Source organism: Patiria miniata, unplaced genomic scaffold (genome assembly GCF_015706575.1).
Source record: "Patiria miniata isolate m_02_andy unplaced genomic scaffold, ASM1570657v1 HiC_scaffold_10, whole genome shotgun sequence".
In the NCBI taxonomy this organism is placed as follows: Eukaryota; Metazoa; Echinodermata; class Asteroidea; order Valvatida; family Asterinidae; genus Patiria; species Patiria miniata.
The window spans coordinates 784,045-808,927 of NW_024037048.1; the positions used below are offsets into that span (position 1 = coordinate 784,045).

Consider the following 24,883-nt stretch of genomic DNA (forward strand, 5'->3'; position numbering starts at 1 on the left):
TATTGTAAACCTCACAGGGAAATTCGACCACTCCCTTATGTCAATTCCTTGCTGCGAAGAATGCACATCACATGTCCAGGCTTTGCATTTTTCTGATCGTGTCGCCTAATTTCTGCCTATGAACGTTGTATTCCATCCAAATCCATTTCCAGGGATTTGCAACTTGAGGATCAGTCTTGTCAATGTCGGTATAAAACTCTGAACCGCTTTGGACAAGTATGCATTTGTGTTGCATTGACATCTTGCGGAATTAGTAATGTCAAATGTTGTTGGAAAATACGTACGAAACAACACACTTACGTTCTTACGTAAGCAACATGCAGCGGAATGCAGGATGCAACATGTAATGGAAGCAATGCACACATGAACTTTGCCCCGAATCATGAAGCCCTCTATCAGCAAGGCAACAATTTACTAGTCTTATTTCAAGGCTTTATGTTTGCAACAAGACGTGTGCAAAGTGATCTTTCTGATGTTTAAGGTGAGTTATTGTTGAGATCACGGAGTGTCACTAATTACACAGACACAGGCACAGCCACAGCTGCAAAGAGTCCCAATGCGTTTCATGGCGCATGTGTGAATCTTCATATTTATCTGCAGTCAATCACAGCGCAATGACTGTTTGTTCCCTGGATGCTGTTTACATGTAGTGTACAATACATTGTACACAGGCAGCGTGGCTAGGCTTCGAGCTGAAAAATGCATGCACATTGTACGGCATATGTACAGTAGCCTACACATACCTATGGGCGATTGTGTTCACTCCATGATTTGTAGAGCGGAACGATTGTGTTTTTCGCGTGCATTCAGCGGCGGCTGAAAATAAAATTAAAATAAACTCAATGCTTACGCGCGGGGGGAAAAGTGATGGAAAATCTGGACCACCGGTAGAATAAAGAGCGGAAAACAAAATATGGCACGCTCAACAAAAAAAGCAGAAATCCTCTAGTAAGCGGAGATTTGACACCCCTGCTCAGAGACCCAGGCAAACACATCTCAAACTAGGACAGAAAAACTTGATACTTTGGCTCCATGGCGAATGTGATGATCCAATTTCTCTAGAGTTTTATCTAGACCTTTCGAACATTCATCAGGAAATATTTTTTTCGATACACTTTTCCCGAACAAAGTTTGTCTTTAACTTCAGACAAAATCGTAGTCATGGTAAAAAAGTGGCTGGTGTTATCTGCATTGGCTTTAAAAACATGTCCACACGAGTCATGTCCATGAATTCTGGGTGATTTCTTTTTCTGAACCTTGGGAAAGACTTCCTCCAAGATAACTCAACAAAAACTGGCCACAAAGAACTGTAGATTTGTGTGTGTGTGCAGGATAGGATTGGAAGATTCCCTACAACAGGATATAAGAGAATGTTTCTTACATGAGGGAGGGGGGGGGAGGGAAGTAAAATTCTTCTCACTACAGGGATTACCAGAGTTAATCATGGAGTTGTCCAACTCCATAAATTCCTCAGCCCAATTGCATAGCGCTACGTAACAATTGGCAGAAAAGTTCTGCTTACCACAGCAGAAAATCATGCTGCTTAAACACTATTTTATGGCATGGATGTGCTAATGGAGATTTGTGTTGTATCATCATTATTTGAAGCATTTTTTTTTCTTCTGGATTCAGTTGTTTTGTTTTGATCATTGTTTACGGAGGATCTTTTTGCCCAAAATCGGCTGTTAAGCAGCGCTTTGAAATTGGGCCAGGTCCGAATCATTGGAGATAGGTGAGAATGATCTGGGAGCAACTGCAGCTTCTAGAAGGGGAGCTGAAACAGCCATGCAAAGGAGATCTGGAAGTTATCTGAATTCAGGAATGGATACTTGAGGACTCCCAGGACAAACTGAGATTTCAGTGAGTAATTTCACAAACATAAATTTCCTTTTTTGTGTGTGTTAATATGTATTTTTTTATGTTTTAAAATACAGATTCGTAATATTGGAGAATAATAATAATATATAGTGCTTATATAGCGCTTTATACCAAAGGTCTCAAAGCGCTTTGCAATTATTACCCCTGTTCATCAGGCCATGAGACCAGTTTCTGCAGCAGCTCAAGATCAGCCCAATATGGTCTCTACCTTCACAGGTACCCATTTATACTCCTGGGTGGAGAGAGGTAATTGTAGTAAAGTGTCTTGCCCAAGAACACAAGCTCCATGTTCCCTGTCCGGTTTCGAACCAACGTACCGCGGCAAGTGAGCCGAACACCGTAACCATTATACCACAGCGCTCCACAGAACTATAATTTTTTTTTCAAAATTGGTGCTGGTGCATGCACCTGGTCACTCAGTCCACCATGTACAGTGATGCAGATCAGCGGTTCAGCTAGAGCACTAGACATTGGACCAACATAGCAACTGGCAGGATGGTACACTTGATGCAATGAATCACAGCCAGGGCTGTGTGATATGTCATGCATATAGTGACGACAAGGCTAAAAATGATGGCAGCACACTTGAACCCTTTTTTTAAATATATTTTTTTTCAAATACATTATTTTGCCAAATGTGGCAATAAAATCGTCGCAGAGCTGACATACTGATGAATAAGCGAAAACCCTGTTTCGAGTAATTCGCGTTTGAAATTGGACATTTTTGTGGGCATCGTATTTTACCATTAATGTTTCGATAATAACCCTTTTAGTGTATATTCGAAATAGAATAGGAAACGTAGTATCCATTAGGCCAAAAAAAAAAAGTCTCCGGTTTCTGGTATGGAGCTTGTCCCAAAAGTGGTGCGGCGACGCGGCTTTTTTTTTTTTTTTACCTGTTTTTTTTTTTTTTTGGCTTCAAATGTCGGCTGATGACTGCAACTGGTGCCCGACTAAACGTAGTGCAAATATATGGGAGTCCAGAGAGGCCACATAAAGCTTATTCTCGATCATAACCCCATCTAAAAACACGTTAAAATTGTGCAGCAGCAGGATTCGAGTCAAACCAGTGAGTTTGGCGGTTTTGAGACATCATCTTGTATTGAAAAAAAAACTTTTTCATTTTGCCGACGCGCATGGCTACGGCGACGCGCGCGCATACCAGAAACCGGAGACTTTTTTTTTTGGGCCTTAGGTCACTTATTTAATCAGAAGTATTGTGCGATATGAATTTATTTGATCGTAAACGTATTCGTCAGTTTGTATTCTTCAAATTAACAAAATCTCCAATAGCCGGTTGATCTTCACACTGTTTGTATGCAATTTGTCAGTTTGTCTGATCGCGCGCACGCGCGCGCCAATCTGACAAAAACCATTTGTTGGTACTTTGACGCACACCTTTCATAAGCTGGTTACCAGCGAAATTCCGTATTCGTCACTAGGTCAAATTATGGATTTGTTTTTGTGACAGGGGGGCTCCGAATCTCAAAATTCAGACAAGAATCAAGAATTTTGGCATAAATACTTAAAGGAGCAACCTTTATAAACCCTAAAAATAACAAAATCTTGAAATCGCCAAAAATGGTGGATTCGCCGGTATGTCAGCTCTGCGACGAATGTTTGATGTCTGCATTTGGCCACAAAAAATATATAGCTAGAATGGGTTACTGTTCAGACAATTATTTTTTGGGTCTTTATCTCCAGGGCAGTCAAGAAAGAAATACATAACTGTTTACATAACACCAGCGAAAATTAACATTGACCTTGTATCTGGGCCTATAATGGAAAGTATTTGGGCCAAAAAGGACATGAACACATATGCGGTGCATGTACATTCATTCTACCTGCATGAACCATGCCCAATGTACAGTAGTAGAAATTGCACAATCTAACTGCAATATAGCCAGTAATTAACAGTGAACTACTGCTGAAAAATCTTACCATAGTTGACAAAGATGGCAGCAATATCTTGAAGTATAGGGCACCACGGCTTGGCATTATGAAGTAAATGTTGGCATGAGTTCATCAGTGACCACATAGTATCAAATATCATCCCAGCAACCAATTCACTATCACAGATGGACACTGAAAAACAATATCATTGTTATTATTTATTTGACCTAAAAATACAAGACAGATTGAAATACTAAAAATACGAAACAAATAACTTCCAAAGGAATAACCTAGCGCACAAAATACAGAAATACTGGCTATGTACAATATAGACGATGACAAGAGAGCAATGAGCATGAAGAACAGCAGTAACATGATCCAGAAAAATTGAATGAGTGTATGATGGGAGCATGCAGGTAAGAGAAATCAATTAGGGAAGGACACAAGAAAAATGTCCAAAATAAACATGCAAACCCCCCCCCCCCCCAAAAAAAACATCTAGCTTTATGTTTGTGGCCAAACGTCACTTCAATTTTCCTCTTTAACACATCCTGGTCTGGGTACAAAACCAAGTTACAAATAAATTGAATATATAGGCATATGAAAAAGCACCTTGAACGACACATCACACAATATATGACGTCACCATAGCTGGACTTGGTTAGGTACATACGAAGTTACAACCAATCGGACCTATAGTTCTGTTGATATAGGCCTTAGAAAAGTGCAGCTTTAATGTGACGTCACAAGACATGTGTTGATGTCATCATGGCTTTACTGTAATTTTCATCTATAACACATCCAAGTCTAGGTACATACTGTGAAGGAATAGGAATGATAAAGTCACCAACTGTATGTTTTAAATACCAAAGACCACATGAGTAATCCACACTTTGCATATTTGGAATACATGTTTCTGATTGGTCAATTGAGTTTATGCACTGTTGTATGGCAAAGCGAAGTTATACTATATAGGAGGCTCAAAGTGTATAAAAGGCGTTACAGGGTTAGGATGTAGGCAGGTGATTGCTTGATTCTCCAATGATTTGGGTAATTGCTAAGGCTCTTGATTAGGATGGAATGACATGACGGATGATGATGAATGATTATTAAAAAAAGGCTTGCGTAAAAGGGAACTTCCCATGCTTGCCTCTTGAGTGTCTGGTTTTACGACTGTTTTATGCAATGCAATAACTATTTCTTAACCATTGTGGGGATTTATTGGAAAAGTTGGGCGAGTACAAATTCGCAAAATAAATCACTATGTTTTAAGCTATATTTTTGGCTTTATCTTAAGTAGGAAGGTGGACATGAACCTGAAAACAAATATAAAGAATCAAGTTGTCTCTTTTCTTGACTGCAATTCTGGAAACACTTTATTCATAAAATCAAAATTACATACTCTCAGCTGCATTTAGTTAAACATTAAACACTGAGGTATACTGAAACACTTCAATATTTGAACCACTTTCAGTTTCCAAGAAAAAAACTTTACAAATGAAAGTTTCTCACAACATGGAATGACTTACAAATATAGATCTGAAAAAAAAAGGTGAACATGAAAATTAAGGCACAGTTTCATTATTGTGTGAGGTTATTAATGCTCTGGAAAACACTGATGTACAATGTACAAGTACATGGAGTAGCTACACTCTTGCTACATGTATAAACCATGAGCTTATAAAATTCCACAACTCGTCAGCAATTCATTTAAGACAACAACAAGATCATTCAACCGCTCCAGCCCTTGGCAATAACAATAATTATATTTCTTAATAATTACAAGGGTAAGAATGCAGGTGTATAAGAACAAATATGCAATGGTTACAAACAAACAAGCAATCAATTCTGTTCAGGCTAGTTTCCATATCAACGTAAGAAATGCAAAGTGAAACGGAAAAAAAAGGGACCAAAACTGCAAAACAGATATGGAAACATTTCATCTGGAAGTGTTGCCGACAACTCAGACAGACGCAAACTGTCTCGCAGACGATCAGCAAAGTTGCCAGTGGTTCATAATGCTACCGGTACGCAGTCTGCGTATTTTCTGAACGTCGATATGGACTTCGAGTGCAGTGTACAGCCATTCACAGAGGTTTGTATTGTATTATCGGTTTTCAATACACAGAATAAAGGCTACTGACAAATGGATTAATTTGTGAAATAAATCTGGAAGTTAATATTTAGAGAACTTTGATTGAACTGATTATTTTTTTTCACTGTAATGCGTCATCTTGCGTACTGGGCAAATTTACATGCGTTGCAGTCTACACCTCATCAAACAAAACATTTTGTGCTTCCAAGTCATCATGCATTCATTCCAAATGTGTCCATTTCAAAATAGGTCCACATCTAGCAATGCTTGTTCTTTTTGTCATGTGAAGAAGATGGCGCATATTACATGTACCATGGAAGTGCTTATTCCTCTTTTTTTTTTATCATCGAACAATACATGCAATATTCCATGCGACATGGCGTAACATTCCCCGGCGCCTGATTTGTCTGTTTGTGAGTTGTTGATCACACGTCATTGAATTAAACATGCCAAATCATTATCGAGTCGCACCACAAAAATGGTATAGTTCAATCCATAGTAAAATAATAGAGTTCCATTGAAATTGGTCATGTTCATCTTCCAGTGCGGATGTTGTGTCCATGGTGTCCAACTATCTTGACAGGGAAAACGGGTAAATCACTCTGCGTACTTGACCTAGGGTATATTAAAGAAAAGATAAAGGAGAGAAAAATTATAATCAATCAATATACATGTATATTTACTGGGAAAGAAATATTAGGTTAGTCCATGGTTAGTCATTGCAAAAATGTTGAAAAAAGACATGAATCTGGGACTGAGATTAATGTGAGAATCATTTCCAATTTTGTTAGGAAATACTTAGAAAATTAATTTTCTTGACTCTTCATACTCATAGACCTTGTACACAACCGCTGAATTACATATAAGTGGCTTCTGGATACTACATTCTTTCCTAATGCATAGCCTACATCATGTACATGCACATGGATGTATTTGTTTTGTTCGTACTTGATGCGACATGCAAAAGTAGCGGGTAGGAACCTATTGTCGACGTCGGTCACGATGCACCCATCTACGTGTACATATGGTACCGGTAATACACATCCATACACTACATACATGTACACGAGTGACGTCATCCGTCAAGACGTTGCTGACCAAAATCAAGCAATTTTCACGTATATTTCACATCAAAATATAAATCGCCCACAAAACCTGCAGAGATGGGAATAGTACGGTTCGAAAGCATAACTCTTCAAGAGTCCAGGAAATGACAAATTTTATCCAACAATATCCCGAGCTAGTCAGGATCACTCAAAACGTGCAGGTAGTTTTTAAAAAAATAGGATTTTCATAACTCATTTGGCAAGTCTAATTAATCACCTTTACAACAATAAAATCCCCCCAAAATGGTATCATTCGACGCCGAAAATATTATTTTTTCACTTACCCCTCCATGTTGGCCCAACACTGCCGCGAAAACGGGTTTCTCGTCTATCTTCCAGGGGCACTGCCGAACGCTCGCGAAACCTCGTGAATTCTTGAAGGTCCGAGACCGTACAACTCGCTGCAAGTAAAACTTCGCTGTGTGCCTCATTATCGACCACACTGCGTACTGACTGTCCCAGCGAGATAATGACTTGTGGTTAAATGAAATACCACATGTTAGCCACACTGCTTTCTGGAACTATACTTTCTGGTGAATTGCGGTTTTATGCTAGCATAATAGTAACAGATCGTTCTCAGCCATTTATTCACAGATTTTCACACTTCAACATATAAAACAAGTTAACATTTCAGGTACGTCATTATGATAATACTTTTGTTGGCTGACAGATTAAATTTAGCAACCAAATATTATTCTTGAAATCTCTCAGGCAGAGTGACCTTCGCTCCTTTTAGGAACCAATTATAGGATAAGTGCTTATAAATATCTTAATCCCCTAGGGCAGGCTCCCCAAAATGGTGCGTCCCAACCCGAGTTGCCTAATGGTTGGTCGGGTTGGTCTTAGGAGGAGTGTTCACGTCATGCCACAAACATCAACTCAAAATATGCATGTTTAAATCCATGTTTGACTTTTTCAACATGCCGCCAGAGGGCGCTCTAACATTTGATGACATCACCTGTAAAATGTTGGTACAGTACTGCCTAGGCAGACACTCACATCGTTGAAAGCAAGTTCGCATCTTCTGCCAATTTCAAATAATAAGGCACTTCTGGTTTTGACCGGAAGGAAGGGTCAAGTGATTTTGCACTTAATACCAAAAAATGAAGACCCTGCAATATTGTATCGATTGCCATTAAAAACAGAATCAAATCTGTAGCAGTTGATGTTATATTGATTAAAATCTTTGATTGCTTGTAATATGATACTTGATGATGTCATTGTGACGTTATTGCCAGAAAGTTCAAGAGCTATTTCAACTGTGCTATATAAGCCAAATCTTGATTATATCTATCACGGTTGATTTTTTAGCAATTTTTGAAGGTTTAAAGGTCTTTTTATTGTAACTTCCGATCTGATGATGTAATCAATTTTTTTTCGCGCATATGTCTGCATTAAGGTTCATTAATTTTGAAGCGATTACCGCAAACTTCGCCACAGACATCAAGTTGAAAATGCGTTTTTGACGTTTTTTAAACCCGCTGCTAGAGGGTGCTCCAACACTTCATGGCGTCACCAATAATTTTGTTTGAAAGATCAATTGAGGCAGACACCAACAGCATTAAAAGCAAGTTCATATCTCCACTTTCAAACTATTAACCACTTCCGGTTTCGACCGGAAGGAAAGGTCACGTGATTTTACGCGCACAAGATAAAATGAAGAGCATGTATTATCATGTCGAATCCCGCAAAATTCAAGTTGCGGTCTCTCACGGTTGATTTTATATGGAATTTCAAAGATTAAATTTATTAAACTTCGTGTAACATAGTCTCGTCGAACCTGTTGTCAAAGAGATCACGCCCAGCCAGGGGAAGGTCTAGCATGCGATCCTTCGCCCCAAGTGGAGGGAGAAACAACTTGTCTACAACAAGGGAGCGTCGCAGCAACGAAGTTGAAGCAAAACCCAAACTAAATTCCTTAAGGCAAAAACTCAGACAATCATCCAAAAAATGGAACATTTCAGGTATCTTATATGGCTCACACAAGGAAGGATCTCCATAACATCGAGCAAGGGAATCCGATAACAGGATGGAGAAAGAGGCCACTTTGGACCCTTGACGCAGATGGCTATCCAAGTAGGCAATTCTTTTGTCAAGTGTTTTCGTCTTAGCATCAAAAATTTGCTTATGAGATTGCGGATTCTCACGTCTCAGCAAGTCTTTGGCCTCAGAGGACAAGGAAGGGGTAGAAAAGAATCTATCAGTGTCCGCTTTATTGGTGTTGAACATGCCTGCAAACCTGCTCGGTCCACAAGAGAGAGAGTGCTTGTTTTGCAGCTGACAAAGGGACTCATTCATAGAGTCAGCACACATTCTATCAATAGGAAAAGTGGGCTGCGAAGGCTTATATTTACGAGTACCAGAATCTCTGCGATATGAAGGTCGAGTAGATTCGACTGGGGAAGGGGGTGGAAACTGAAGGATCTTACCCACTGCCGTCATCGTAAGATTAGCCCGTTGGACATTGGAGAGACTATCTTCATCCACTGTCTGGCCCGAGGAAAAAGAAGACCTTGAAGGAGATCTAGAATGTGAGTGTCGGCTTCGATGACCAGAATCCGACTGTGAGTAATCACGATCATGACGAGAAGAACGATGTCGGCGCCGATGTCGATCGTCGGAGTCCGAGCGGGACCGCGCATGAGACCGGGAACGGCGCCGTGAATTGCGGCGTTCTCTCCCCGCCCGGCTGGTGTGTTCACTGAAGCGTTGCGGAGAACGGAGTCTTTGTCCTGTGAAAGGTACGCCATGATCTCGCGGAGAATGTGAAGAATTACCCTGATAAGGTGTGTAATGGTGTGAAAATCCTATCGGAAAAGTCTGGGGATAAACCCGCAGGGTCGTAGGCTGGAACACTGAGTGGATACGGAGTGTGAGAATTGTGGTCGAACTGACGAGGATCGTTCGGGAAAAAGGACCACGTGTGAGGCTCCGAATGATGAAGAAAATCTCGCCGAGATTTGCTTGTAAAACTAGGTTGAGAATACGAACCCGTAGTATGGCTGACTGAAGATGATGGTGGTGGTGGTGCCCCAAGCCTCTGTGACCTGGCGGGGCTGGTCGGATTACCGAGGGACCTTTGGGTTTCGAACGCCAAGCCCCGCCGTCCCGCCTGCACATGCGAGTCGACCTGTTGTTCCGAAGCATGCATGTGCTCCTGCAGACTGCCGTAAGAATGCGAGATTTGTCGGAAAGTGGCCGTAATTCTCATTGGAGAATTCTTTGACCCCGGAGAAATTCAAACTGCCGAACCCGGGAGATTGGACCCAGTCGTAGCAGAGGAATTATCACGCTTGGATTGAGTAGAGGGTGACTTTCCAGTAGAAGGGCTTGAGACAGTTTTCTTCTTGGTTTTGGCAGAGTCCGCCATTTTGTAATCACAGCGAGAACAGCTAAAAATTGTACGTCTTTACACTACACGTCGCTGAAAAACTAGAACGAGCTATTACGTTACAGGGTCCTTTGTGGGCGTGGGGCATGCAGTGGACAATGAGGGTGTGGCTTGGGCGCTATTCTTTTCAGCGAATGTTTGTGCGCATGCGCGCTGATATGCAAATGTAGGTAAACAGAGGTGAGGTATTTTCTGTAATGGAAATCTAATGTTTGTTGACAAAACAATGACGGCACACATTCCTCCCAATTACAGTAAACATATTTTTATCTGAAAGTTATACTCTATTCCCATCAAGAAAATAAATAATTATGTACATGATATACCCCTTAGCTCGAAACATCAGCACTGGTACCTCTGTTGATCTCACTTCATATTAAAAAAACAACAACTCTGATTTATCATGAAGCAAAATGTACCAAAAGTTAAAAAGATTTTGCCCTCAAGGGGAAATTAAAAAAAATACTACCAAGCATGAGTTAAGTTGCATCTAAAATGACTAAACATGAAAGGTAAGTAAATTGAGTAACTCACAAAGTTGTAAAAGCCACAGCATGACTGGATCTGGACATTTCTTCCCTGTGTACATGTCTAATATAAGCCGAGACATCAGCAATTCCTTTAGTTCATCTGGATTGGATAGAAAAAGAAAAATTGAGAAATATTAAGAGAATTATCTTGATTACTTTTTCTAAATATGTACGAATATACCAACTAACATATAAATCCCTGCCTGTGTAATAATACATTTTGAAATGAAAGGTAGGTAGTGTGTACATTAACAGGAATATACAACATCTGCTTTTGCTGTAATTTTCAGAAATCACTGGATTTGGGGGTTATTATTTTATAACAAATATTGTATCAGTGGCGGCGAAATGGTTTTCAAAGGGGGGAGGAGGGAGGGCACCACCAAAAGGGGCACTTGCTTAGTAAAAGGCATCTTCTGTCGGTGCAACAGCGTATCCAGCATTTTTGGGGGGGGGGGGGGGGAGAGGAACATCTGTGCTGAAATTTCGACACGTTTTTGTCACCGGACACTTTGCCTCCATAAAATCAAATAATGAGGGGTGGGGGGCTGGTACCGTCTTTCAAAATAGGGGGGGGGGGGGGCGCTGCTCTTCAAAACCGGCTTTTATGCAAACTACACATAATGTGCCAATTTTCAGGGCGCATTGTAAGGGTTTTGGGGCTTGGTTTTTGTATTCCTCGTTCATATAAGAATTCCCTACACGGTTTTTTGGGAAATGGTTACTTAAAACAATTATCCGACATTTTAGGTCCAGTTTTGTTTTCATCTCGAGGGGGCACGTTTATGCTTGAGGGGGCACATTTATGTCTTGGGTAAATCTGGAGGGGGGGGGGGGGTTTAGAGGAAAAACCTCCGTTGGAACCACGGGAGATCAACGCCGGGTGGCTTGGTGATGCCAATGGTCCAGAAACTGATGGCGTGATTGAGTGACAAGTGGTCCCCTTTTGGGTTTTACCCTTGGGGCCACTGGTGGCCTTTGCTGCACCCTTCTTTTACTGTGGGACCCATATGGCCTGGGGAACCGCAGTTGTTCGGGGAGGTTTCTCCCAGTGCCATCATCATGGTGTTCCATATTGTAACCAGGTCGGGTTTCAGTACTTACTTTTACCCAACAGGTTCCTTACTCCAGCATTCATATCATAACTTCTTAACTTCGTGTTTGTGTCATTTTATATGTGAGCAGCCATTGCGATCATGCTTTTTGCCTAGCGCCCTCTCGCGGCCAACTAAACTTTTTTTTACAGTGCGCGCCGCCTAGAATTTTGCTCAACTATGCAATAGCATGCGAGTTTAACATTCCACGCGCTTTGTTTAAGAGAAATAGCTGACATTCCGGGCGTTTCGTTATAATTTTCTTGTAAGGCTAGCTGCGAAATAACTTTGATTTCGATCCAACACCTTGTTGCGTTCAAACCATCATTTTGCGAGCACTTACACTCTCCACTTATATCTACAAAGTTTGAGAGAGGCTCCCTATAGCAGTAAAATATTTTCATCTATTTTCACTGCTGAACTTTGATTTTGACATCGGACACGGAGAAGGCATGAACGTAGACCATCCCAAGTGGTGGTAAATCCCTTGTCTGACATTTCACTTTTTATGCCTAAAACCTTTTTATGCCTAAAACCTTTTTATGCCTGAATCTTTTTATGCCATCATTTATGCAACATTCTGGTCTTTTGTATGCTTTGTTTATTGCCAGAAATTAAGGCCGTCAAAACGGACACGGCCGGAAATTTGCCTTGCGATCACGACTGATTAATAACTTTTGAAATAAATCTGATTTGCAAGTATTTTTGGGAATCAGTTTTTTCCCTAATGATTCTCTATTTAATTCCTACATGAGTGGCATGGCGAAAAGGATTTTCTGTTGACTATATTTTATACTTTGAACATTTCGTGTAAACACCGTCGATTTATTTAAACACAATTTCCTACTATTTTAATATTTTTTCGGCAATTCCGGAAAACAATGTTATCAGGTACTTTATTTTTGTGAATCTCCATTTTTCCTTTTGAAACAAAAACAAATTGGTAACTTCTGAGCAACACGAGTATGCAAACTTTAACTTAGATTTTAGTGTTGCTATAATATTTATGTTCACATTTATCATTTGAAATAGACTTTCCCATTTTCCCCAAACTATCGGTTTTCTTTAAAGTGCTATGATCATTGGGGTATTCGTTATTAGGGCACGGTATTATATTCTTATTTCATATTATAACATAACTTGGTGAATAATTCATTTCTATTTTCGGATTTAAAATTACACTACATGTATATAAAATATTCATATTCTTGCATAATTGCCATTTAAATAATTCTTCTGTTTGGGCAACAGTCATTTTATGCCACAGTTTGTCCCTTTACTGATGCATGTATAAAAAAGTGTTTTGATTTACAAATAAGGAAACCAGTTTTTCCCAAATTTCTTTGAATTAAATATCGTTAATAATGTATTTGGATCTGGAAGTTATTCCCATAATTCATTAGTCATTTATTGTTTTTATGCATTTCAGATACTATCCTTTGAGCGACTTCATTAGCCTATTTCCCTTTTTTGACTGTCGTTTTTATACACCTTACAAAGTCGTTTGATATACCCAAAGTTCATATATATACTGTAATTCTTTTGTAAATACTAATTTGTATATATATTGTCTCATATTTGTACTATAAATAAAACATTTCATATTATTGAGACAACAGAAAACTTCGCTCTACCCAAATCATTTTTTTAGTGGAACCACTCGGTTGTAAGGAGAGTGCCACATTTTAAAACTAATAAATCCCACTCTCCCCGGTTACACATATCATAGGGCGTATGTCTACGACGGTCAAACCATGGAACACGGGATGCCTGAAACAGACTACCGGTACGTTGTTGGCTCTGCGTGGAACTCACTGCTATCTCATTTCGTACTATGGCACAACCAAGATAGTTGAGAACAGCCGAGGGGGAAGGGAACAACTGCTGGCTGATATACCCAACGTTCTCTTTACACACGAGGCAAGACGGCCGAGGGAGGGAATAACCAGTGGCCGATATACCCCCAAATGTCTTGCCGCTATCTCGTTTATCGCCACACTACCCAGATAGCCTAGGATAGTCTAGGAATGGCAATCCTAAGAACAACCCATGTAGCTGCGCATACAGTGGCGTAGCCACCGGGGGGGCGTGGGGGGCGACCGCCCCCCCCATGAAACCTTGTCACCCCCCCCCCCCCCCCACTGAGATTTTGAGTTTCTAAAAAAATTATCATTGATCTACATGACGCCATGGGCGTCAACCCTAGGGGGGGGGGGGGGGGACAGGGGAAATGTCCCCCCCCACACACTTTTTGAAGGGTGGGGGACACAATATCAAATGTCCCCCCCCCCCAGATCTTTGAACTCGTGTCTCATTTACAGGGCCCTATTATGTACTACAATGTATCTTTTGCTCAGAAAATATTGGTTAAAGTGGTCAGAAATTGCCTCAGATAGCACCACAGAGCATTTAGAATCCAAAATTTTTCGGGGCCCTTAAGCGGGCCCCGAACCCCACGCCTAAAGATCAGAATTCTGGTAGCTGATTCAATGACTCCAACCTCGAAAACAAAGTTAAAAAAATTTTCTTGTGCCTTTATCTGACAAAACCTTGAAAATTATGTTTAAATTATTATCTTTTGTGCTATGATAATTATTGGTTAAAGTGGTAAGAAATTGCCTCAGATCACACCACAGAGCATCGAGAATCCATTTTTTTTTTCGGGCCCTTAAGCGGGCCCCGAACCCCACGCCTATAGCTCAAAATACCGATAGCTGATTCAATGACTCCAACCTCGAAAATGATGTTCAAATAATTATCCTTTGCTAAGAAAATATTAGTTAAAGCATGGAGGGAAAGTGGTAAGAAATTGCTTCAGATCACACCACAGAACATCTAGAATCAATTTTTTTTCAAGGCCCTTAAGCGGGCCCCGAACCCCACGCCGTAAGGGCTTCGCGCTTCACGCTTCACGCTCGCATCAGTTCTGATCAAGGTATGTCCGCCCCCCCCCCACTTTTGAGAAGCGATTGACGCCCCTGCATAATGCCCCCCCCCCCCAGCGCCCCCCCACTGAAAAATTTCTGGTTACGCCACTGTGCGCATACATGTACTAAGTCTCAAGTTGATATAGCAAGTTTTTCTTGAGTAATACATGTATATGTTGAGAACACTTTTTCTGTTGTTTTAATCATAATAACCCGATCTTTGGCCTAAGGGATCCATTTTTTTGCTAGCAGAAAATTGAAAATTGCGATTACAACTAAACCAAATTTCCGAATATATACCAGCAGACAAAAATGGAATGAACCTTTGATACCCAACAAAATTTGAATCATTGGCATGTTTTCTGTGTTCCGGAAGTAGGGTGTAGAATGGATCATAACTTCACGTATAAGTGATGCTGCTTTGTGCGTCTGTGGGCTGATCAATTGATTGAGTATGTATATTAAGGTTCAGTGATACTATGGCGTTCATTGATGAACTTCTTCAATGCAATAGATGTGTTTCAAGAGCCAACAAAAGTCGGAATGACATAAAAGCTATACTTCTTTTTTAGAAGCCGACGCTAAGGGCAGAACCAGAACATAATTGGGTTTTTTTGGGGTGGGGGGGAAGGGGGGGAAGGGGGGGGGGGCCAAAGACAAAATTTGGTCAAAAAAATGGGGCGTAGGGTTTGGGGCTGTAAGGCCAAATAAAAAAAAAAACATGTTTAGCATCCTGCCTTTTTGAAAAAAGGAAGGAAAAGGCCTTTTTTCCCCCTCCAAAATGGCCGCCTGGCCAGGCTATTTTTCAAGATAGCCGCCAGCTTTTTTGTAAATGGCCGCCACTTGGACTCAGGAATGACATACCAGCTTTATATGGGCTAGATGAAACAGACAAAGAGGCCAGAATGATGTCACTGTTTAAAATTAATCTTTTTTTGAAAAAAAAGGAGGCGGACTCTAAAAAGGGCGGGACGCTTAACCTTGATTTTCTACTGGAACACAAAAAAAAAAAAATTGGTTTAATGGTATCAAACGTTCATTTTTCTGCTAGTAAAAATTCGGAAATTTGCTTTGGTCGTAAACGCAATTTCCCATTTTCTGCTAGTAGAAATTCAGAAATTTGGTTTGTCCACTTTTGGACCGCCAGTGTACAAGAGAATAAAAAGTCCAAATTTTTTTTATTATAGGAAAATGAAACTTTTGAAAGAGGACTTCATTTCAACCATAATTCTGTTTTTGTTCTAGCAGATTTTTGAGAAAATGGGTTGTCCACTTTTTGTCCTCCATACAGGCGATAGGAAAAAAGTACAAACCAAATTTCCCAATTTCTGCTGGCAGAAAATCGGTAATTGCATGTACATCTAAATCAAATTTCTGTATTTATACAAGCAGAAAAAATGGAGTGAACATTTGATACCCAACAATTTGGATGTGTTTTTGTGTTCCGGACTCCTGTATCGGGAGAAGGGTGTAGAATGAATTATAACTTCATTTTAACTATAAATTCTACCCTCCCCCCCTAAAAAACCCTCAAAAATGTGTTCTGGATCCGCCCTTGGCTTTGTGCATCTGTGGGCTAGTCGATTGATTGCGATAATGTGTACCAACATTATGGTTTACTTTTACTATGGCTGTTACTATTGGAAATTTGCTTTGGTCGTGAACACAATTTCTGATTTCCTGCTAATGGAAAATTGGAAATTTTGTTTTAGTCGTAAATACGATTTCCAATTTTCTGCCAGCAAAAATTGGGAAATTTTATTTGTCTTAGATGCTCTTTCTGATTTTCTGCTAGTAGAAATTGAAAGTGAAAAGTGACTGCATGCTTTTCAGTCAATCTCAGCTACACTGTCAGCTCTTTACAGGTCGCCAGGGGATCACCTTCGTGATCGGCTGATTCAGCCGATGATGACGAAGAACCAGACCGATTACAGCGGCTGTCCATTGCAGAAATGTAACTCCATTTTGTGTAGAGGGACATGGCCCTCCGCCGATGAGTCCCCCTCTGCCTGATTATAAATCTTTCAAGTGCAGGACGGGCTTTACATCTAACAATGAAGAAGTGTTCTCCAAACTTCCGTTGGATCAAGTGTGTGTGGAACACATCAACAACATTATGTCAACGGACAAATGGGGTCCATTTCTCAGGCGGGAACAGGATTACTATCGTGCATGACCCGCTTGGTTCTTCTTATTCTTCGATCAACTTCGGGCAATTTATTGCACCGATCCCACCGCGGCAAACGCAGCCGGGATGAGGACTCGTTTTTTTCCCCACTCATTGCAAGCCTTGCAATTGTTCTCGGCTACATTGCCGATTTCATTGTCAGCCCTATGTGCCTATTAAAAAAACAACAACATGGTGTGCTCCTTTGAAACGGCCTGTCTGCATTGCGAGCCATGCACTATAGCCCTCTTCAGTAGTCACGGTTGGGTGGCTCGATGACAAAGGGACACGCCGCACTGTGCTCAGCTGTGTGTAGGTGTTTCTGCCTGCACTGAAATCGCTGCAGTTTTTATGCACAGTGTTCGGTGTACAGTGTACAGTGTACAATGTACATGTACAGTCAAACCCTGATAAGACAGCACAGTTAATACAACATCGTGCTTATAACAGGGAAAATGTTAAGTCCCGAGTCTTTGATTTTCTTTGTTTTCTTTTGTACAAAGTACCTGTTATAACAAGGTCATTTGTAAAGTCCCAAGGACTTTGTTATCAAGTTGTTCAACTGTAATGTCCAGTTTCTCCGAGTAACTTTTTAAACAACTGACTGTGGCCGTGTGCAACTCTTTCCTCCATAGTGAGGTACCTTAGTAACAAGAATGCCAAGGATCATTACATGGTGGACAAAAGCATCATTTTTTTTTCACCAAAGAATCTCCACGGTACACCTTTAAAAAAAAAAGTAGGATGCAAAAAAAAATGTACAATGGGAAGGGCAATATATGACGTCATTATGACGTCATCAGCTAATTATTACATGAAAAAAATGTGAATGCATCACAACAACAAATGTGGTATCAAAACAAATGAAAGGAGACAACACGATCTTTCATTTGAGTAGTATGGGATGGAATGTAGTTAAGGATGTTTTTGGTCAAAACAACACTTTTGGGGTCAAAAAAACTTTTTTGGTGTTAAAATCATGGATTTGGGGGTAATAATTCTGGCACCTTAACATGCAAACCATGAGTGGTATTGTGAGTTTTTAAAGGAAACATGCAGTCCAAAATTTTCATAACGTATTTTATTTTATATATACATTCATTTATGTGTATTTAATGTGAATTAAAAGCAGAACTGGTTCTGGTGTACGTTTAGTGTGGTAATTTGCCGTCCAAAATTTAACCCCCCCCCCCTTTTTGATTTTCGCGGCAACTCCAAATGAGGGCGCTGTTTATGACGTAAACAAAGGCAGAGAAATCCAGGGCCCGTAAATGACGTCTGTGTACGAGACGGATTAGCGAAGCTACTGTGCTGTGTGTATGTGCAGCCGCCGCGTACCCGTACGTGGCATTATATGCACACGTACGTACGAATGTGTCTACATGTACATGCACACCCACGTGGACGTGCCACGGTGCCACCGTTGTCGAATGAACACAACGACGACCGTCATAACCGTGAAAGTTCCGAAGACTCTTCCTCTTCTTTCCTTAATAGCGAATCCGATGAAAATGGTACAGATTCGTCCGATTCGAATCAGAGTTCTAATGATTCAGACACTGACTCGATGTTTTTTTTAGGGGCATGCCCAAGTTGCTGTACAGACCAGCATCAAAGCACGACGGCTCAAAGTGCAGCGCAGAGGGCTGTGAACTCACTGGCCCCGGACCACTTTGCTCTGGTATTTACATGTACCTTCACTTTGGCTCTCCAAATGCTCCGATATTTCGGATTTACTGGAAACAAATGAAGGCTTACTCCATCCTTGGTAGTTTTGCTACACCCAGCAGCCACACACCTTGTCGGCATGGCTGAAAATCGGGTGTTATTTCTCCTCGATTCCGAACGAAACACCAGAAAAACTTTCAGTGCCGCAATGTGTATGTACATGTATTATGATGCACGCCGCACTGCCGGTGCCCCCCGCAGCGCGGCAAGTCTCTGCCTTGATTTGCGTCATATCCCTCGCGAAGTTTTATGTTAATAAAGCTTCCCTTTGTGGGGCGGAGTAGTTTGACCATACATGTTCACAAATTATTTTCCCTCATTTAGCCCAGAAAATAAACACCGCCATACACAAAATATTATTAAGAACATCATCCTTTATTGATTTAAGCAAAAAAAATGCAATCAAAATTTTATTTCATGTTCCCTTTAAGTCGGAGAGAATGGTTCTAATTCTAAGCCATAAGAGTTTTTGCATTTGATTATTGGCATATTAAATGTTTAAACTTATTCCAAAGATAGGCGGACCTTAAACCCAGTCGGGTGCCCATCCGAGTGTATTTCAGTTACAGATTCTTCATGTGGTACATTGTCGAGCTTGAAGGGGTTGGGCAATGTGCCGAGTGCATTTGCGATCACTATTATAGCACCAGGTTTTTAGACATCGTGGAAATCGTATCCTTGTAGCTTAAGACGCTACAAACGGGGTGGTGCACTTGCTAGGATTTTGCGCAAAGATCGTAACCAATGGTTTTAATGGTCAGTAACGACAATGAAGTTGCAGCCGAATGAAGTTGCAGCAGTGCCACAGCTTCCCTTTCAAAATTCATGAATATGCTCTGGGAAGAGGATCTATAGGTTCTTTAAGGAAAATGCGATGGGTTTACCTTCCTGGATGATACCCAATCCTTTTTCAGATGCATCTACTTTGAGGATGGTTTCTATACCTGTGGGTCGGAGAATCGTAGCCAGGATTGAGCTGAGATGGAGTATTTAAGGGTAATAAAAGAAGCTTGATGGTCCTTTTGCCAGAGAAATGGTACATCTTTTCGAAGCAGATTTCTGAAGGGAGCAACTTTGTCTGCGCAATTTGGATTGTAGTGTGAGACAATGTTGACTATGCTAAGGAACCGGCAGTTTCCATCAGGGCGATGAGACGTGCTCCCACAGGGAGATCGAATACTGCAATGTCGTCGCAGTGATTGTTGCAATGCATCAATGCACCTAGCTTATTTCGCCATCAATGTTTTGTTGGACTATTATCCTGGCTCGCTGATAAGCCGGTGGGCAACGAAAGCTGTTACAACCAAATTGTATGTTGTCAGCTCTCAAGACTCCTCGAGATGGGCAGACCAGTACCCTGCTTTTGACGTCTAGCTTGGAGAAGAACTTTGCCTGTGCACATTCTGGCTTGAGCTCCTCAAGAGTGGGGATCTTTTGAAAACACCTTTCAAGGCATTTTTTTTTAGCTGCTTGGGATCCAGACACATCCTGAATGGGCCGGGCCGTCTTGTTCAGTGTGGATTGTCACCAAGTGTAGGGTGCGGCTTGTAGGGTACATGTAAGTGCGGCTTGTAAAGAGCCCAGCAAAAGCTGGTCCTGGCACATTGACCACTTGGAACTTCTCACGTTGCCAGTCATCCTGCTGGTATACACACAAGGTGTATTGAACCATGGCAGATGATTCCAGAAACGTTGTATGCCTTAAGTCTGGTCTTGTTTGGGAAGGTTGGTGTCTCCACTTGTCTCCGAATATTTGGCGCATCCACTATGTTCACTACGTTCTTTTGAACTGGTAAGGTATTTGCACTCGCATTTGTGCTATCCTTGATGCAGAGGTGTCGCTAGAGACGATCCGGACAGATCACATCCGGTGTGGTGAAGGCTTCAACTGGTCCTCGGCGGTGCTCAGCTTTTGTGCACATCGTGTCTGATGCTGATAAGGTAATGGAGTTGAATGTTTCGGATGACTTGGGGACATCCAATCTTCTGCAGTAGCCTGAAGAGAGATTTTCTACTGATAAAGGTCGAAGAACTTCATCGGCTAGGACGGCGGTCAGTACATCGGTCGTCTCTGCTCTCGGCACTTCTCCTGGAGCTGCAGTAAGTCAAAGACAAGGGAGAAGACAATGTCGACCGTTGATCTTCCAGCTCTGAAAACGCACTGCCTCTCAGGGTATGTGTGTTCAGCTAGCAGCTGCAATCTGTTCAGCACTAGGCAAAGGCCTTCCTAACGATAACGAGGAGGGAGATTCCACGGTAGTTGTTGCGCAAATCTGGGATTGATGTCCTGGCGATGTTTAATGCGTGGGCATCTTTTTGCTTTGAGCAGTAGATCCGTTTATTTGGGCTGCATACGTACTCTGTTGCCAGCCAGGGAGTGGTTTGTATCACATCAGCACTGTGGTAGCTGCATATGATGAGAACGCAGTTCAGTGAGGGTCTGCGTGTGATGACGAGATGAAGCTGAAGCCAGTGACGGGATCTGAGGTGCCACAACGATACTCGGTGGTTCAGCTTGGTGGAGAAGAACATGTTCGTAATACAAGGTCGTGATAGATTCATTTGACTCTTTGAGACAAGTCCTATGCCCCCACCCCTGGTACCAGTCTGACGAGGTACACTCAATACCGAGTAACCAGGTGGGCACATGCTCCCCATCTCTACCTGATCATCATGTCTTAACCAAGTCTCAGTTAAAACCATGATATCAGTATCATGTTCAATTATCAAATCACAGGAACATCATTGGTTGGGTCACTAATGGTTTTACCAGTTACCAAGGTGGTAGAGGCTATCCTCCCTGCCCGTTTCCCTCGACAAGTAGGAGGCTTGCGATTGATACCAAGTTTGCGTATGTTGTTGTACACATCAGTGGGCAGTCTTGGGTGCCGAACAATAGAACTGTTCAACTGGATGAGTTCACTCCGTGAAAAGTTCATTGTGTTGATATAGTGGACGACAGTCAATTGAATGGAGATGGACAATAGCAGGGCAGTCAAGCCAAGCCACTGATTGTGCATAGGCACACTGCGTGAAGCAGTTCACCGTATAGAAGCCATAAGCATCACACACCAAGCAGATTTTCAGGTCAAAATCACTGCAAACCAGGTCTAGAAATCGAGCCCGGAATGATCAGGAAGAGGCACTGGACGTCAATTTCCCCTTAGTTAATCGAAGTAGGCCCGTAGCTGCTGGATAAACGAATATAGAGCAATATATAGCGGAGAGACAGTGCTGCCAGACTGGTGCTCTGTCAACTATAACAACAAAAAAGGAAGGGAAAAAAAGACAAAAAAGAAAAGAAAAAAGGCGCGAAGACATAGTGGTGTAAATTTAATGGGTTGGGGGGGGGGGGCAAAATGTCCCTGCCCCCTCTAAAACTGATAAATCGAGAATGTGTTGAGAAATACAGGCATTTTTTGGCAACATTTTTTTTGCCCCCCCTCTAGAAAAAAGCCTGGCGACGCCCATGCGTGGCGTCATATAGTGAACACTTTTTTTCACTTGTGCTTAAATTGTTTTCCCCTCATCTTCCAAACCATGTTGGCCTAGTAATTTGTTACGAGCCTTTCACAACCATAAAGGGATAAAACTGGTCTCACACTTTTTGAGGAGGTCATGATGAACTACTTGTGCCTTAGCCCTCCTATCCTGTACTTTATACAAGATAGGGGACAATACGTGTGTGACTAGCAAGGGCCACTTCCAAACTGCCTGTAGTTTTTGAGAAAGGCCAACTTTCGGGGCTTTATTCAGTTTGTAAATGATATCCCCTTCCTCGAATGATGTTTTATTTTCTCGATAGTCATAGTACTTCTTTTGTTGGTTTTGTGCTACCCCAATATTGTCACGTGCTATTGTGTGGACCCGCACCATTCTCTCTTTAACCCTAAAGGGGCCGGGTTATTTTGACCATCTCTCAGCCGGGGGGGGGGCGGATTCCGCCCCCCCCTAAGATCTCGGCCATCGAGTGACGAAAAATTTTGAAACTCAGCACATGCATAGAGCAACTCTTCCTAAACATGCCCAAGAAATTTCATGACTATAGGTCAAAGGGTTTTGGAATTATGGCTAATTAATTATTCATATGTATGAATGGCAATTCTGCTCGGTGTACACGACGTATATGCGAAAATTCAGTTTTCACGGCGCGTAGCGCCGGAAAATTTTTCGCTACGGGCCAACCCGTGGTCCGATTTTTATGTTTTTGGTATCAAAAGATGCGCAAAGCTCGAGGCTAAAAAGTCATAACAGCTCGGGTCGCGAAAAAATTTTTTTTAGAAGCTATCGCGGAAAATGTTGAGGGGGGGGGCGGATTCCGCCCCCCCCCCCGGCCCCTTTAGGGTTAAGGTTTCTTACATATTGGTGTGGCTGCTCGTTAGGGACATCATTTCCTTTGAAATCAAACACTAGATCCATAGGTTGCCGGATTTCCCTCCCCAGCATCATTAAATTAGGGGTCAGAACAGTACTACGGTTTGGAAGAGAACGAATAGTCCCCGTGAGAATAGGTAGATCCTCATCCCATTCGGTTACCTTCCCCTTTAAATGGCATCTGATAAGTTGTAATAGAGTCCTATTGTACCTTTCCACCTGACCGTTCGAGCAGGGACGATATGGAGTTGTTCGTGTTTTAGCAATCTCCAATAACTCACAAACTTCTGTAAACAATGAGCTTGTGAAATTAGTGCCTTGGTCAGTATGGATTTGTAAGGGGCATCCGAACCTCGATATGAAATTATCTATTGTTGCCCTAGCAACACGTTTCGCGGTTTGGTCAGCCAAGGGATAGGCTTCAATCCACTTAGTAAATTGGCAGATTAGCATCAATATGTATTTATTGCCCGACCTAGATGGGGTAAAGGGACCTAGTATATCCAGGTGTGTGCGTTCAACTGGTGCCCCAGCATGGAAATTTGTCAAAGGTGCCCTACGCTTGCGTGATGGTTTTTTGTGTGTGTTACATTCTTGGCAGGCTTTTACATACAGACAAACATCTTCCTTCATGTTATACCAGAAGGATGTCTGCCTTACTTTCTGGAGGGTTCTTGTTATGCCTGGGTGCCCAGCAATTTTACAGTCATGACACAAATTTAAAATTTCACGTTTCAGAGTGTGGGGGGTCAGGAACAGCAGTTTGGTAGAGTGTCCCTCATCCCATTTGTAATAAAGAACACTGTCTTTAACACACAAAAGTGAGGCATTCGACCAAAAATACTTCACGCTTGGTGAGCAACTTTGAAGTTCATTTTGCTGTGGGCAAATTGAATTTTCTTTCCATTTTAGTAATTTCCCTATGTCCTGATCTTTATGCTGTAGCTCGCGTAATTGCTGTGTTGAGTATTTAGTAAACAACGAGACGTTTTCGTCAACCAACAGACATCAGTTTGAGTCAGTCTTCTCATTTACACATGAATTTTTAGTGACAGCGTTAGCGACGTGGCCGATCGGTCTTTGGGGGCTAGTTGCTGGAGTTACATTAGCGTTGATATTTGAGATTTCTCGCACTGCAAGAGAAATGACATCATCGACGTCATCTTCAAATCGTTTTCACTGTTTATGAACACGCGTACAGTATTGACAACCACCACAGGGGAGGGTGTCTACGTTACAACCCGCATAATAACAGTCGCAGAATGGAGTTGTGTTTGGGATACGTGAAAGAGAGTTGGGGTCAATGTGTTTGACCCCTTTTCTGTGAAGTATTATCATGTCATACTGGCTTAGTTCCTCTACCCATCTTGCTAACATACCAGAAATCAGCTTAAATCTTGTTAACCAAGCCAAACTGCTGTGGTCCGTTCTTATGTAAAATTGGCGCCCCAGCAAGTAATGGCGGAATTGGCGTGTAAAACGTACAACTGCAGGTAGTTCTTTTCTAGTTGTGCAATACTTTCTTTGCGCCGGGGTAAGTACGTAACTACCATAGCCTATCACCTTCTCAACACCGTCTTGCATTTGAAGCAGTTCTGCTCCAATTGCACCATCTGAGGCATCAGTATCTAACACAAAAACGTCATTACTATCATTTCTTGGGAATGCTAGCAGAGGGCTAGTAGTGAGCTTGTGTTTTA

General features: G+C 41.7%; 1 protein-coding gene across 1 annotated transcript in view; it reads right to left on the bottom strand.

Annotated features, from left to right (window-relative positions):
* LOC119734777 (SMC5-SMC6 complex localization factor protein 2-like) overlaps positions 1-24,883 on the bottom strand; it is a 202,895-nt gene that overhangs the window by 83,843 nt on the left and 94,169 nt on the right. Inside the window, exons 8-9 of the mRNA XM_038208330.1 lie at positions 10,898-10,993; positions 3,820-3,963 (exon numbers count right to left, since the gene is read on the bottom strand). Coding sequence (XP_038064258.1) covers positions 3,820-3,963; positions 10,898-10,993 — 240 coding nt within the window. The remainder of the gene's footprint in view (positions 1-3,819; positions 3,964-10,897; positions 10,994-24,883) is intronic.